Source organism: Columba livia, chromosome 2 (assembly GCF_036013475.1).
Source record: "Columba livia isolate bColLiv1 breed racing homer chromosome 2, bColLiv1.pat.W.v2, whole genome shotgun sequence".
Taxonomy (NCBI): domain Eukaryota; kingdom Metazoa; phylum Chordata; class Aves; order Columbiformes; family Columbidae; genus Columba; species Columba livia.
In genome coordinates this window covers 153,469,335-153,483,651 of record NC_088603.1, presented here as the reverse complement: position 1 = coordinate 153,483,651, position 14,317 = coordinate 153,469,335, and the positions used below count along the sequence as shown (strand labels likewise).

Here is a 14,317-nt window from a genome sequence, read left to right as displayed (position 1 = left end):
GGACAACAGAGCACCTCTCAGATATCTGCTGGGCTCCTAGCAGCAGTAAAGGTGTCCGGTGTGATTAGGCCCATGTCACACAGTGGTTATGGCAGAACTTTGTGGGAGGAAGACACATCCCAGGTCAGTCAGGGCAAGAATCACAGCACAGATTCAGCACTGCCATGTTCAGATCAGCGATGCTCTGTCCCAGTATAAAAAATCACCAGTAGCATAAAAATTACAAAATTTCAACAACCATTTTGCCCATATACAGGGAAGAACTTTTTAGAAGTCTTTGGAGAAAAAGCATAATTCTGGCAAACCATGTGAGATTCCCGTTGTAGTCAACATAATTAATGGCCTTGATGGCACAATTCATCCCCTGCTTAAAACAAATGCCTTCATTTTATCAGTTGAATCTCCCTTACTCTCCCCAAAATTTTCTTCACTGCTTGACTAGATCTCCACTGATTGTAGTCAGACAAAACCAGGCAGGTGAGACCTACTCATTGTGTCTATGAATAGCAAGATGCCATAGGAGTTTGATGAGGCATTGATTGATTGATGGCCCAGCAATGCTTGGGTGCCCAGCAAATATCTAGCTAGCTTTATGAGGTTGCCTTGAGTTTTTTAAGTTCCACTTTCAAAACTCTGTTGGGCTCTGTCACAGAGGCATCCTGAGGTTAGTTTAAGGAACAACAGGGTCCAAAACAACTTTTATTAAACGTGTGAGAAAGAGGGTTTTAGCACTCCAAAAGTGACTTAAATACAGGTTCAGATATCAGTTGAGGAAAATTATTAAGGGGCAGCAACTAATACAACAGGCGGTCCACAGTGTGCATGCACGTGGCTTCACCCAAAACAATGCTGGAGCCGTCCCTGAGTCTGGGAGGAATACACACTTGCCTGAACACAGTGTGGGATTATTTTTAAAGAGATACACGTACTCGTAGTGAGTACAGAAAGTTAGTACAATCGCGATTGTGCGAGGGTAAATTTATAATACACTCACAATCCTGCGAGGGTTAATTTACTTACACATGCAAATGTGCACGGAATATTACACGTGTTTATGTGGAAGCACGGGAGGAAAATACACTCATGATTGTGCGAGGAAATAATTTATACACATGCTTGTATTGAGCATGGAAAGTTACACGTGCTTGTATTAAGCACGGAAAGTACGTGTGCAAATGTGCACGGAAAGTTACACGTGCAAATGCGGAAGCACAGGAGGAAAATACACCTGCGATTATGCGAGGATTAATTTTACACGTGTTCATATTGAACACGGAAATTTACACATGCACATGTGCACGGAAAGTATAAATACACTCACAGTCCTGTGAGAAGTTTTACTCACACCCGTGGCGGAAAGGCAAGCGGAGTCCCCATCCCGGGGGGCCTCTCAGCAGCAGCATCTTGCTCATGCTCCGAGAGACCCGCGACAATGGACGACATCTCAACGAAACTCCCGTTTTTTATATTGGCTGATCTGATCTGACTGTAGGCATTCCAGAAGATTCTCTGCACCCCCACACTGGCTGTGGGTGCCCCTGAAGCCTCCAAACATCCCCCACACTGGCCGCAGGTGCCCAGCAGCTCAGTGGCGCCTCAGCACTCCCTTCTCCTAATGGCCCTGGCCAGGGTGCTCTGGGGCCAAACAAGAGAAGCTGTTAGCCTCAAACAGCAGAGAGAGAGGGAGATGTGCCTGCTCCTTCCATACTGAAGGAGGGAGGGGGAGAGAGGGGGGTTTGCATCCTGCCACAGGCTCCATGAAGCCATGCAATGCACCTGCATGGATTGTCTCATAATACAAATAACTGCTCTGTGAACTTAAGCTGCCTGATATCTGGTCAGTTTGGTGTGTGGGCTGAATGATCAGAGGCTTGCTTGCACCTGAACAGTTGGATATGCCAAATGAAAGAATATATTGACATAGTAAAAGAGTACAATTGAATAGGCTGGAGCCTTCCAAACAATCCTTTTGGTTTTGTTCCAAAAAAAATGTCAAGTAGGATTCCTTATAAAACTTCATTTATAGTTCTATACTCAAACCAGATGAATAATTAGTAAAGATTTTAAAATTACTGATATTTAGGCACAAGAAGTGCTAAAAAGTCATTGGTTTAGTAAGGGTATCAGGAATTGCCACCTTTTGCCAAATTCAGATTTTCAGTGTCCAACACAAAACCTTATGGGTTTCTCTTGACATTTTTAGGAGCAGCTGTTATTTGAGCTTTTTTGGCAATCACATTAATTAGTTCCATTGAAGGAAATGAAGTCATGTGTTTCAAATGTCAGAGTTTGGAAACAGCTAGATAATTACTTTATTACCATTAAATTACCAGGTAATTACAGTTCAATGTATTGATTGTGAACCCAGAACAGAACAAACACGTCATGACCCTCAATATATTATGAAACCAAAACATGGTTCCCTTTTGAATCTTTGCTGTAGTTTGCTGCAGAGTCGCATAGTATTTTCTATCATGTTTTAGCATTTAGAGATGGATTTATGCAGTTGCACTTTTCTTTTTTTTCAGAGTAGATATGATTTTTACACCTGGACCTCCATCTACTCCCAAGCATAAGAAATCCCAAAAGGGAGGAGCTTTTTCTTACCCTTCACAGCAGTCTCCCAGGTGAATTTTTTATGCTTAGTATTTTTCACAGATCAAAAACAGAAATAAAAAGTTCATTCATGCCAATAAGTATGTCCTTCATCCAGCCAGTGCACTGTTATAGTGATGATACTGAGACGATATTTTGCTACGACACATACATGTGTAATTGTTGAGACAGAAAGATACTGGGTTCCCTAAGAACAGTGTATGATGGAAATCCAAGCTTAATGGCTTCTCATCATCTATCTCAGCTTCTCCATGGTTTCGAAATGTGGGTTTATGTGAAATACATACATTTGGTTGCCAATGTGCTGAATTTCTAACATTCAACTAGTAAACCCAGCTAAAAACTCAATAAAAATCACCCATAATTCCAGTTATTTTCCTGAAGTTAATAAAGTTTAATTTTAACACCCCCTTGCCCCCAAATGGCAAGCACAGAATTTTAATTTTAATAATGTTACTTTTAAATCAATGATTGGTGAGAAATATTGAAAGTAAATTGCAATACCAGGTTTCTGGGTGTGAAAATTACAGCACATTATTGTATCGCTGCATTCCTGATAGCAAGAATTGAATAACAAATTACATTTCTTCTGGTATTTACAACTATCAATCTGTCAATAAATACCACACAAGACCATCAACAATCTGTCCCAAAAGCTGTTATGGTTGCTTAAAAGAAAAATAATCCTATAGAAATTAAATTACCTTAGCTCTACATGGTTTATCCACCCAGTGAAAAGTCTAAAAGCATGTGAATGTGGAGACAGAGACCTATATGTATGGAAGAGGCAATGCTCATTTGGGAAAAAAAGGAGATTGCAAAACCTGAATGAGCCCTTATTATCAGTAACCCCATGTATATAATCTGACATGTTTTATAATTTCTGCTTTAGTAAGAGACATTCACAGCTATATCTTTAATTTTGGTAGAAAGAGAAGAACAGGACCTGTTAAAACAAAAGTTTTATGGGTATATTTGTTCTGAGTCATGTTAAAGAACAAGTGTTTAGAAATTGTTTTTCTAGACTTTGACATAGTCTATGGAAAAGTATAGAAAAGCATAGTTGTATAAATGTAATTTTATGACTGTATAAATAGTCCTAAAATTACATTTGGCCCTTTGAAGGCAACTGTGAGGCTGATGTGGCCCCCGGTGAAAATGAGTTTGACACCCCTGCACTATCTTAGACTATTTCAACATTTTTCACAAACCTGAAACTATTCCACCAATTTTGAGATTAATTTCACTTTCATTCTGAATTTTTTGTTCATTTTTGTTTTTCCTGCATCTTTATCTTAGGTTTTTAACCAAAATAATTTTAAATTAAAAATCAGGAATATATTTTTTAGAAACGCATTGGAATCACATTGAATAGACTTTCAATCCGCTTTTTACAATAAAAAACTACATTCAGCTTTTTCTTAAATCTTATTCTAAGGAGCTATATGAAGATACCACCAAGATGTTACTTCTGTTTTCTGGTATAAATTACTTACTGTGATACACAGAAAAAATGAACACTAATAGAGTTGTTAATTCTTTATAGAAATGATCCATATGTAGCCAAAGCATCTACAGCAGACACTGAAGACCAAAGTATGATGGGCAAATTTGTTAAAGTTGAACGGCAGGTATGTAATTTCATGGCATTGATGCAGGGTGAGGCATTTGTACAGAAATTATGAAGCTGAAATAAATTCTGTATGAATATTTTTCTGACCTAAGCAGATCTGTACAGTTGATGAGCAAGACTAACACAGAATTTGTACTAATGATCACAAAATTATGCTGTAAGTTTTCAATTAAAGACTCTAATTAATTGGGAAGTGTGCATTTTGAAACCTGTTGAATGAAAATCATATATGGCAGCAAGACCCAAACCATTATGTTTAGATGGGACTTTTTTACTCCCTTAAATTCTATACTCATCACATCTGGCATTTTGCTGTGAGCACCACCTTCTTTTGCAGATCCTGGCACTGAAAGGTATTGCTTCCACAGGTATTTGGTGCCCTCTTTGTTCATCCAAACCTGTTGCTTAGCAAGTCAAGACACTCTTTTTTTTAAATACGTAACTAAGTAACATGGAGGCTTGTGGCATTGATTCACAGTAATTCTTTTCATATAATGCAAATGTTCAGTCACAAAGTACAATGAAAAGAGAAAGAGAATTAGTCCTGATATTTAACTCCGTAGGACTATTAAAAAGTTAGACAATAGGTCTGTATACAAAGATAATTCCATCTGTTGTATTTTGGTGATAACGATTTGTCATATGGTATCAAGACTTTGGTCATAACATTGTAGACTGCTGTTGGGTGCTGGACTGCCAAATATCCAGCAATTGCTTAGATTTTATTTGTCACAGTTCATAGTGACTGATCTTCTTAATCCAAGGCAATTAGAGGATAAACTGACATCTACTGCAGTCCAGCTTCCACTGGAAAGTCATGTTTATCCTATAATTGCCTTCATGACCAGTAACGATGACAGCACACCATTGCTGGGGTTAGCGCACCTATGGAAGCACTGACTCTTGTGTTGAACAACTGACTTGAAACAATCTCACAACATTGGTATTTTTCAGGTTAATGACATGGGGAAGAAACTGGATTTTCTTGTTGATATGCATATGCATCATATGGAACAGCTCCAAATACAAGTCACTGAGATAAGTCCATTGAAAGAAACTGCTTCTCCTGCAAAGGAGAAGAGAGAAGAAAACAAATATTCTGAATTAAAAACAATAATATATAAATACACTGGGCAATGCCATGAAACTCCTTACAATTTCCAGCAAGTTCCAGTCAACAAAGTCAGTCCATATGGTTTCTCCGCACATGGTCATATGACTCATTCACAACCTTTATCAATAGGTGGGCAAAACTCTGGTAAAGTGCAAGCCACACCTTCCTCAACTTCATATGCAGAAAGGCCAACAGTTTTGCCTATATTCACTTTAATGGACTCCCAGATCAGCTACCACTCTCAAGGAGACCTACAAAGCCCTTACTCAGATAAGGTGTCTCCAAGGCAGAGAAGGAGCTTAACAAGAGACAGTGATACTCCATTATCCCTTCTCTCCGTCAACCATGAGGAACTTGAGCGCTCCCCAAGTGGCTTTAGTATCTCCCAAGACAGAGACGACTTCCCGTTTGGCCCCAATGGGGGATCAGCGTGGATGAGAGAAAAACGCTACCTGGCAGAGGGGGAAACGGACACAGACACCGACCCTTTTACACCGAGTGGCTCCATGCCTTTGTCTTCTACAGGAGATGGGATTTCAGATTCAATATGGACCCCTTCAAATAAGCCAGTTTAAAAGTGCGTGTGGGGGCAGTCACTGGTTGACTTCTCCATGTAATGTAAGCATACTTTGTATATCTCACTTACTCTACACCCAAAGCTTACTAGTTCAAAACACCAATTGCTGCATAAGATGCATGTGATATTAGTGCTAGTCATTCTGCACCATTTCATACACTTTACTAATGCAGTTTTTTTCATGCTACCAAAACTAAGGAGCTTAGTTTTGAGCATGGTTTGCATGACTTTACCCTATATAAATGGTACAGCTGATTTCTTCTATGATACATATCTATCTGATACTCTTCAATACAACAATGGTGAATTGTTAACAGGTGAGATATGGTGGTCCTTGCTACATTTTGTAAACGGAGCAGCAAAGTAAAAATATTTTCAGGAGCAATATCCCTTTGTGGAAGCATAATGTCTGAATCTATTTTCCAGTATAAGTAAATCAGTCTCTAACCAACCTAGCCAAGAACACCTAATCTTCAAAGCGGGGAAAAAGCTGAGTCAAAGTAAATAACCTTACTGAAATGGTTTTGTGAACTAAATGTTTCTCATGTGATCTATTATACAACTAACCATGAAATACAATGTCAAAATGAAATTAGGGGTAGAATTTGAAATTATTAAAGCCACCTCCTGGGACTAGTGATGGTTATTTATTTATTGTAAAATGTAAATATAAATTTCTCAAACCAGTTTGAAAATCTCCATTAGTGTTTACAAAATTGCTCAAAGCATTACTTCAACGCTATTTCATAGAAAATCTTTTGCTCAACCCATTTGTTACTTATGGGGCCAAATTTTCTTTCTGTTGCAAAACTGATGTTGTTCAGTGCAGGAAACTCCAGGTTTCTACACTCCACTCTTTTACTGATATATGTTCCGCTAAGTAAACTACATAATGTAACTTTGCCTCAGTTTCCCAATCTGTTAATTTGGAATTATACTTCTATACAAATATACAGGTTGTAAGGCTCAATTCACTGTTTGCCAAGTCCTTTGAGTTCCTCACACGTGTCACTGTTCTGTTCCCTGGGAGTTCCACAATGTGGATACTGCCCAGATCTGTTTCTCTCTTTATTGTTTCTCTTGGAAATAGACTGCTCCAAATCCATAAACGTGTGCTACATTTGAGATCAATGTACAAATAAATAACTCCCATTCTTGTCACCTGTCCCTGAGCAGCAGAGGGATAAGTATGCTCCGTGGGCATCAGCCAAGTATTTTTTCACGTGAACTGGAAATCATGTTGAGGAAGAGAGAGAACAACCCAGTGGGAACAGGGCAGAAACTAATCAAAGATCTCACCACCACAGTGAGAATGTACTATCCGTACAGCTAGTGAAACCAAGTCATCTGATGTCAATCCAGGTATCCAGGTGTCCATTTTATGTTGTTTGATGGCTATGCACTCTTTACGGCTGGTGGAAAACTGATCAGTACAGCTGGTGAGCACAGGGTACAAGGACCAAAGCACACAACAGATTGAGGGTGAGATTCATCTCATTTTTAAATCAGTTATTGACAAGAACTAAACTTCTACTGATTTCAAAGGGAGTAGAGAGTGACTTGTCAAATGATCAGAGACACCCACAGTCAGTGGGAAGGTTCTCACGCCTACCCCACTGATCCAAGCCTCTCTACCATGGCTCACATCCACCTCCTGTTGAGAGTTATCCCTGTCACTCCACACAATGAGTGCTTCACCACGGCTGGAGCACTGACCAACAAAGACACAAGGATTTGTCCCATGTAAGATGTTAGAAAGTGAACTTTCTGCAGTGATTGCTTGTGTTATACTAAAGCTGCACAACTGAGCATTGTTGGCACATCCAGTCAGAGCATGAGGAAATTAAACACTTGACTGGGATGCCCCTGTGTAAGTGGGCATTGCACAGGCCTGGACAGGGTGCTCTTCAATGGAAGATATCTTGCTGGCTTTTGTCCACTGTAGTAAACTTCATATTTGATTCCTCAGTATCACTGACATCTCATAACAAGTCATTCCACTCAGGGAGCTTCTATTCTCTTCCAGATGTAGGTAGTGTCCTCATCTTATTGTTTATTCTCTAGTTAAAGAGACATCAAAAGGCTTATGATCTTTGAAGAGAAGGCTCTGGCGAGACCTTATTGCAGCCTTTCAGTACTTAAAAGGGACTGATAAGAAAGATGGGGACAGACATTTTAGCAGGGCTTGTTGCAATAGGACAAGGGGTGACGATTTTCAACTAAAGGAGGGAAGATTCAGGCCAGACGTGAGGAAAAAATTTTTTACAATGAGGATGATGAAACACTGGCCCAGGCTGCCCAGAGACGTGGTAGATGTCCCATCCCTGGAGACATTCAAGGACAGGCTGGATGGGGCTCTGAGCAACCTGATCTGGGTGAAGATGTCCCTGCTCATTGCAGGGGGGGTGGACTAGATGAGCTCTGAAGCTTCCTTCCAACCCAAACTATTCCATGATTCTATGATACTTACTTCATCTGCTTCTTCAGCTGTATCATGGAACATTCTTCTGAAATGGATCTTCAGGGAGAACAAATTGCTATAGTTACTCGAGTAAATAGTGCAGACCAGTTACAATCTCTGAAGACTGAGCTGAATACATAGAGCTGTTCTCAGGCCATTAATATGATGACATGAGGTACAATTTTAGTAATTCCTTAATTGACAAGACAGCCATTGACCTGAAAGATAATCTGAATTCTTGGAAGTACCTGTATTGCACCTGCCTCAGGCTTTCTGATACTTGTCTGTGGCAGTTCCTAAGATTTAACCCTCTCATGATGAATGAAAAAGAATGAAAAAGTATTTTAACATTGCTAGATGACTTCTGAAATCATTGCAAGTATATGCTAAAACACGCCTGCTTCACTTTTCTTGTACGTCAAGTGGCTGGCATTCCTACTGATTTCATTTAAGTTCAGCCCTTTTTAAAATGCTTTCTACATCTGAGCAATTGAGGCAGCCAAAACCCAAGTGTAATCTGAGAAATTTCTTTGTGAATGTCTTTGACAGTGGCTATGCCAGGCAGTTCTTTGCCTAATTCACCCTCAAAATCCTTAGTTCAGGTTTCTAATCTCTCCCATGCCAGGTTATATAAAAGGTAATATTTTCTCCGTATTAAACCTGGCTGAAAAATCCATAAATCATCTCATTATAAAGGTATGTGCATTCCAAGAGAAAAACCCAAACATGGGCTGAGATTTGGATGAATCTTCACCTGCACACAGAGTGCAGCCCCAGAGAAAGCGGGATTTGGGGCGCCCTGCGTTGGGAACACTGAACAGCTGAACTGTCTTTGAGTTTGTTTCATCAATGGGTTGTAAGCACCAATTTACAATGTGCAGTTTAAAAACCCCAGATCAAGTATCTGTAGCTGCATCATGAAGTATCTAATGATGTGCTAATTAGCCAGATAAGATCTGCCTCTTGAAAGGCACTGATGGTAAACTCAGCAAGACCCTCTGCTGTGGACATCTCTGGATTCTCTGGAAGAGACCAAAGAAGAAGATCAAGGAAGCTTGATTGGCTTATCTTAATATTTATTATTTTCTAATACACTTCTTTGTACTGAAGCCGGTCATTGGTCTGTTCAGACGGGCGATGTGCTTAGCAGTTTTCTGGCTCTTACATCATCTGGATTAAAAAGAGGGTGTGCAGCAGTTCTGCTCTCTGTGGTGACATTAGGCACATGCCAAGTTGTTACCAGCCAGGTGAGATCTGGAGACCATCCCTGATCTGGGATGTGCACACAACATCATACTTCAAGTTGAGTTTAGGAAGTGAATCAAACGTGGAACTGCAATTTACATTCCTGCCATAGATACCTGACAAAACCAAGTATCTGTGATTATTGACCCCAGCAACAACTGCTGTTGTTGCCCTGTTTTGCAGAGCAGGTTCACCGCATACAAAGAATCCATTATTCACAATTTCATTTGAGAGAGACATCTGGGTCAATACTACTCTTCATCCTAGGAATGAATTAGATTTATCCCTTCTTCCACTTGCATGTGACATTACAGTTTAACAGCTATCAATTTGTTTGGGTCAGCATCTAATCTGACACTTTGTTTACATATAGTTAATATTAAAGAGAATTAACCATTGGAACCCCCTCTTCACTGACTCTTAACTCCTATGAGTGACCAAGGATTCATTCCAAGCCCTGAGATGTTTTTCATAATCAGAAAGTTTGAGGCTTACGTCTGTTTACCTTGAAGTGAGGAAGAAACCTTCTCAAACTGATGCACTGGGAGCAAGAATGGGTTCTAATCTGCCTTTATTTATGAATTTCCTTGTGAAAGACAGAACTGACCTGGAGACATTTTTCTTAGCTACCTTTTTACACTGATTTTTCAGACACTCCCAAATGACATACATCTGGAAGTTTTTGAAAAGGTGAATCTGTATTTACATTGTATATCTCTCTCTGCAGCATTGTTATTAATCAAGCTTTCTCACTTTAGATTCAAACTGGGAATATTTCATTAAGACAGAAGTGAATGTTTAGCTAAAGTATGCAGGTATAGAAAATGCAGTTTATGGTCCATTTAAGGAGTTGGTTCTTTAAAAGAAAATCTAGTCAGGTAATGGCTGTTGTCCTTGACTTGGCTTTTCTCTGCACTGAATTAATCCATCTGGCTCCTATCAAAACAAAAGGGAATTCAGCACATGGAGAGATTGATTGAAAAGTCCCTAAAGTGACTTTGGCTATATTTGCTCTGTTCTTATCTGGAACTTTGCTGCATTGTTATGGTTCAGAGTGGAAATAGTTTTAAATTTTTCTGCTTCAAACTGTGGCCCAGCAGCATGGCAAACTAATTCCCACCTGAACACATACATAGCAGGACTGCTGATTTGTGGCCTTCAGCCAAGTGCCGTGGTCCATTCAGTTCACAAGATCACAGCTTAAAGCAATGAGGAGATGCAGATTAATGAGTAAACTCAGCCCTGCTGGGAGCCCAGTTGTCTCAGGGGTGTCACATCAGCTTGTGTAAGAACTGACTTTGCCCTGGTTAGTGCAGAGCCCATGAGAAAGAGCTGGATCTTGGGTCCTTGCACCCCACAGCCCCCACCACTAAGCTTCAGGTGCCTCAATTTTCGATAGCACCTCACAAATTTGGAGTGATATCACTTTTTCAGGAACCCAGATGAATGTGGGTGTTCGCTTTTGAAGACCAGTTTCAGAGATGCAGGGGAAAAGGGGCTGTTTTCAAGTGATTTTCTCTGGGCACTGTGGGAATGAAGGTCCTGGGTATCACTAATGCTTCTGATTATTTAGGCTGTAAGATTTGATCCTTCCCAATTCAGCTTTTAGTAGCTTCCTTCTAAAGTTAAGTGAAGCAAAATACTGGAAGTGGGATCCTATTTCCATCCTATAGAATACGCTGAGACTGAAGGTTACATAGCCAACTGCATTTTGTTTTCTAGTTATGGCATCTTATTATTACTGGTATTTGTGCCTTGCTCACTGAAATTTTCTCCATGCTACAAAGATGCTTTTCAGATTCTGGCTGACAAGGGAACACAACTTTTATACAAGTGGCCTTTAGTGCTCTTTATAATATTATTTATTGTAATTTTTAAACTGTATGTGTAATTTATATTCTGGCACTGTCCAATATTTGAACAACTTTAATATGTTTATTTCAATATATTATGCAAACAATACTTCTTAACTGATTTTTTATGTTCTGTCTTTAAAAACTGCACCACTTATTAATAAATAGAAATTTCAATTATTACGTGGAGGAATTTGTTTTCATTTAAATCATTATATATGCACACACATTCAAGGACCACAGTGTCAAATGTGTCCCTAGCAAAGAATTCCCTTGGGTTCAGTTTTCCACACAGCTCTGAAGATTATATATAACATTAACATTTTCTTTATTCCATACATTTCTTTCTAGGCAAACACAAAGGTACATGTATGTAACATGCAGAGAAGGAAACAGAACAATCGGGAGTGCACCAGAGATGAACTGTTTTTGAGATTCAGTATATTCCCTGTAGTTCCCATTTTGCTTTATAGAGAGGAAAACAGAGCTATGCAATGACTGTGACAGCAATTGTGCTCACTGCTTTTCTGGAGAAACATTTATTAATAACTTATGGTGAATGTTTGGTGTCGGAACTCTGCAAAGAAATGTTGCAATGGCTTTGTTCTCTTCAGGACTGTCCAATGAGTGTACCTCAGTAAATATTCTGCTCTAATAACCCAGGCAGCTCATCTGCCTCTGCTTTAATTTTTCACATTGTGACACACCAACAACATTGTTGAGTAATGTAGCACCCAGCTACTCAGTTCTCACACACTTAATGCAACTTCCATGGGGCAAACAACAGCAATCTTCAGCTGATGAAATTCTGGGTGTCCCTGGTGCAGAAACCTTGGCCCATTTAAACAAGTGAAACAAAATTCTGGTGACAGAAAATAAAGTGTTTCTGAGAAGCATCGTCTTTCTAATTTTCCACCTGAGGTAAGTTTCTGACAAGGAATATGGCAAAAACATCTTGTAGTCCTTTTCCACATCAGCTGTGATGACTTATATATTCATAATTATATGCAGAAGTATAGAACCTTGTAAAAGAAAGTAAAAAAAAAAAAAAAAAACAAAACATTATTACATGGAGAGAATTGTCCTTAATTCAATTTCCACAAAAATAAATAAAATAGAAGAATATTGCTAACATCTGAAATGAAATTCAGATGACAAGAAACTGTATAGAACTAGAACATTTTTCAATAAGATACACTAAATATCTTTTAAAATTTTAATGGCAGAGGATTCAAGGAGAAGTGTTGAGTTATAACCAGGCTTCTTCAAAAAAGAAGTGTAATTTACACAGTTGATATTTTCTAAACAAAATTTATGAAACAGTTACTCAAAGATGCTTTCATGGAAGCGTATGCTGTAGTATAAGAAAGTGTATGACAAGAGGAAATTTCAATCCTCTGGAACAAGCTTGAATTAAGTCTTCTAGTTTGTTCTCTTTTTAAAAGCAGAGCTTCATTCTTTATTGCACATTAGCATCTGATGAGAGAGAGGTGCAGCTGGACTGTCGTTTCTTCCTGGGCATATAAGACAGGCAGGTTTACAAGATGCTGTGGGCACTGAAGAATTCCATGCACTGCAGCCCATCTTTTAGGGCAGAGATCGTTTATAGCCCAGCCAGGGCTGTGGGCCGTACCTGAAGACGCTGGGACAGAGCGGGTGGGAGGAGATGCTGGTTGCTGGCTCTGGCTCAGGTCACCAGAACATACAGCCAGAGCCCTTGTAGTTGCTCACGCACATTGCAGATGCTACTTGTGTTTAAAAGGCTTAAGAAAAAAGCCACAAGAAGCAGCGTAGTGCTTCCACACTGTGTTTTCAGCCTGCAGAGAGATCAAGCATCAACATTCAGACTTTGTTTCCTCCCTCTTTCCCAGAACTTCATGCCCCGCTGTCCTGGTTCTTACAGATAAATCACAGGCACTTGGCTTGAATATGTGTTTATTTGAATTGCAGTAGCAGGGTCTTACCCTGTGTAGCCATCAGCAAATGAATGCATTTACTCAGTAATTTATAAGAATTACGTGTCTATACTGTGTTACTAAGAAGATGTTAAAAATTACTTATTTTCTTGTTCTGGATTTTGGGATGCCAGTTATCAACACAGTGCTGTCACACAAAGAGTTGCTGGAAAAAGGAGGCACGTAAAGACTATACTCCTGAGAAAGCTGCTTGCTCAGAGTGATGCTCTGAGTGAGAACACGCCATTGTCCCCAAGAGTCAAAGTTGAGGCTGAACAATATCCCCCTCCCCGGTCATGTGAGCATCATTCTGCACCTGAGGAAAGTTAAAATTACAGAGTCCCAGGGTAGTGCACAGCATGAGGTAAAACCTGCTGAAAGTCAAATTATCCTCATAGCCAAACATCAAACGGTTGGAACTGAGCCCAGCGCACACATTTCCCTGGCTATACCTGGTTTTGTCAGCTGTTACAGAGAGGACTTTCATCCCAGCCTTCCTGATGAGATTTTGAGCAACTGGTAATTAAACCAGTAAAAGTAAGCCTTGTCAAGGAAGAGATCTTTCCATACTCTTTGAGCTGCAGCATTTAGTCACAAGTCATGAAAGTTTTCCTTTTATCACACTAGTGACTTCCACATAGAATTAGATTATTTTAGATGCAACGACATCCCACTGGATAATGTTTTTTTCATGAAAGGCAGAGTGAAACAAAACAAAGATTGTGTATGTGTGTGCACACACGTGCAAGCATCATATTTACCAGCTGTTTATACCTTTTATTCCATGGAGTGATTATGAATCCTGTTGGGCTTCCTGTCTCTAATTGCTACAAGGTTTTGAATTAATTCACATGCTGAGGTGT

At 39.5% G+C, this 14,317-nt stretch overlaps 1 protein-coding gene across 2 annotated transcripts in view; it reads left to right on the top strand.

The window, feature by feature from the left end:
- Positions 1-11,679, top strand: part of KCNQ3 (potassium voltage-gated channel subfamily Q member 3) — a 214,968-nt gene extending 203,289 nt beyond the window's left edge. The window contains exons 14-16 of one of the 2 annotated variants that reach the window (XM_065050202.1): positions 2,529-2,627; positions 4,163-4,247; positions 5,204-11,679. In XM_065050202.1, the coding sequence (XP_064906274.1) occupies positions 2,529-2,627; positions 4,163-4,247; positions 5,204-5,938 (919 nt within the window). In that variant the 3' untranslated portion in view covers positions 5,939-11,679. 2 annotated transcript variants of the gene reach the window in all.
- The last annotated feature ends 2,638 nt before the right edge of the window (positions 11,680-14,317 follow it).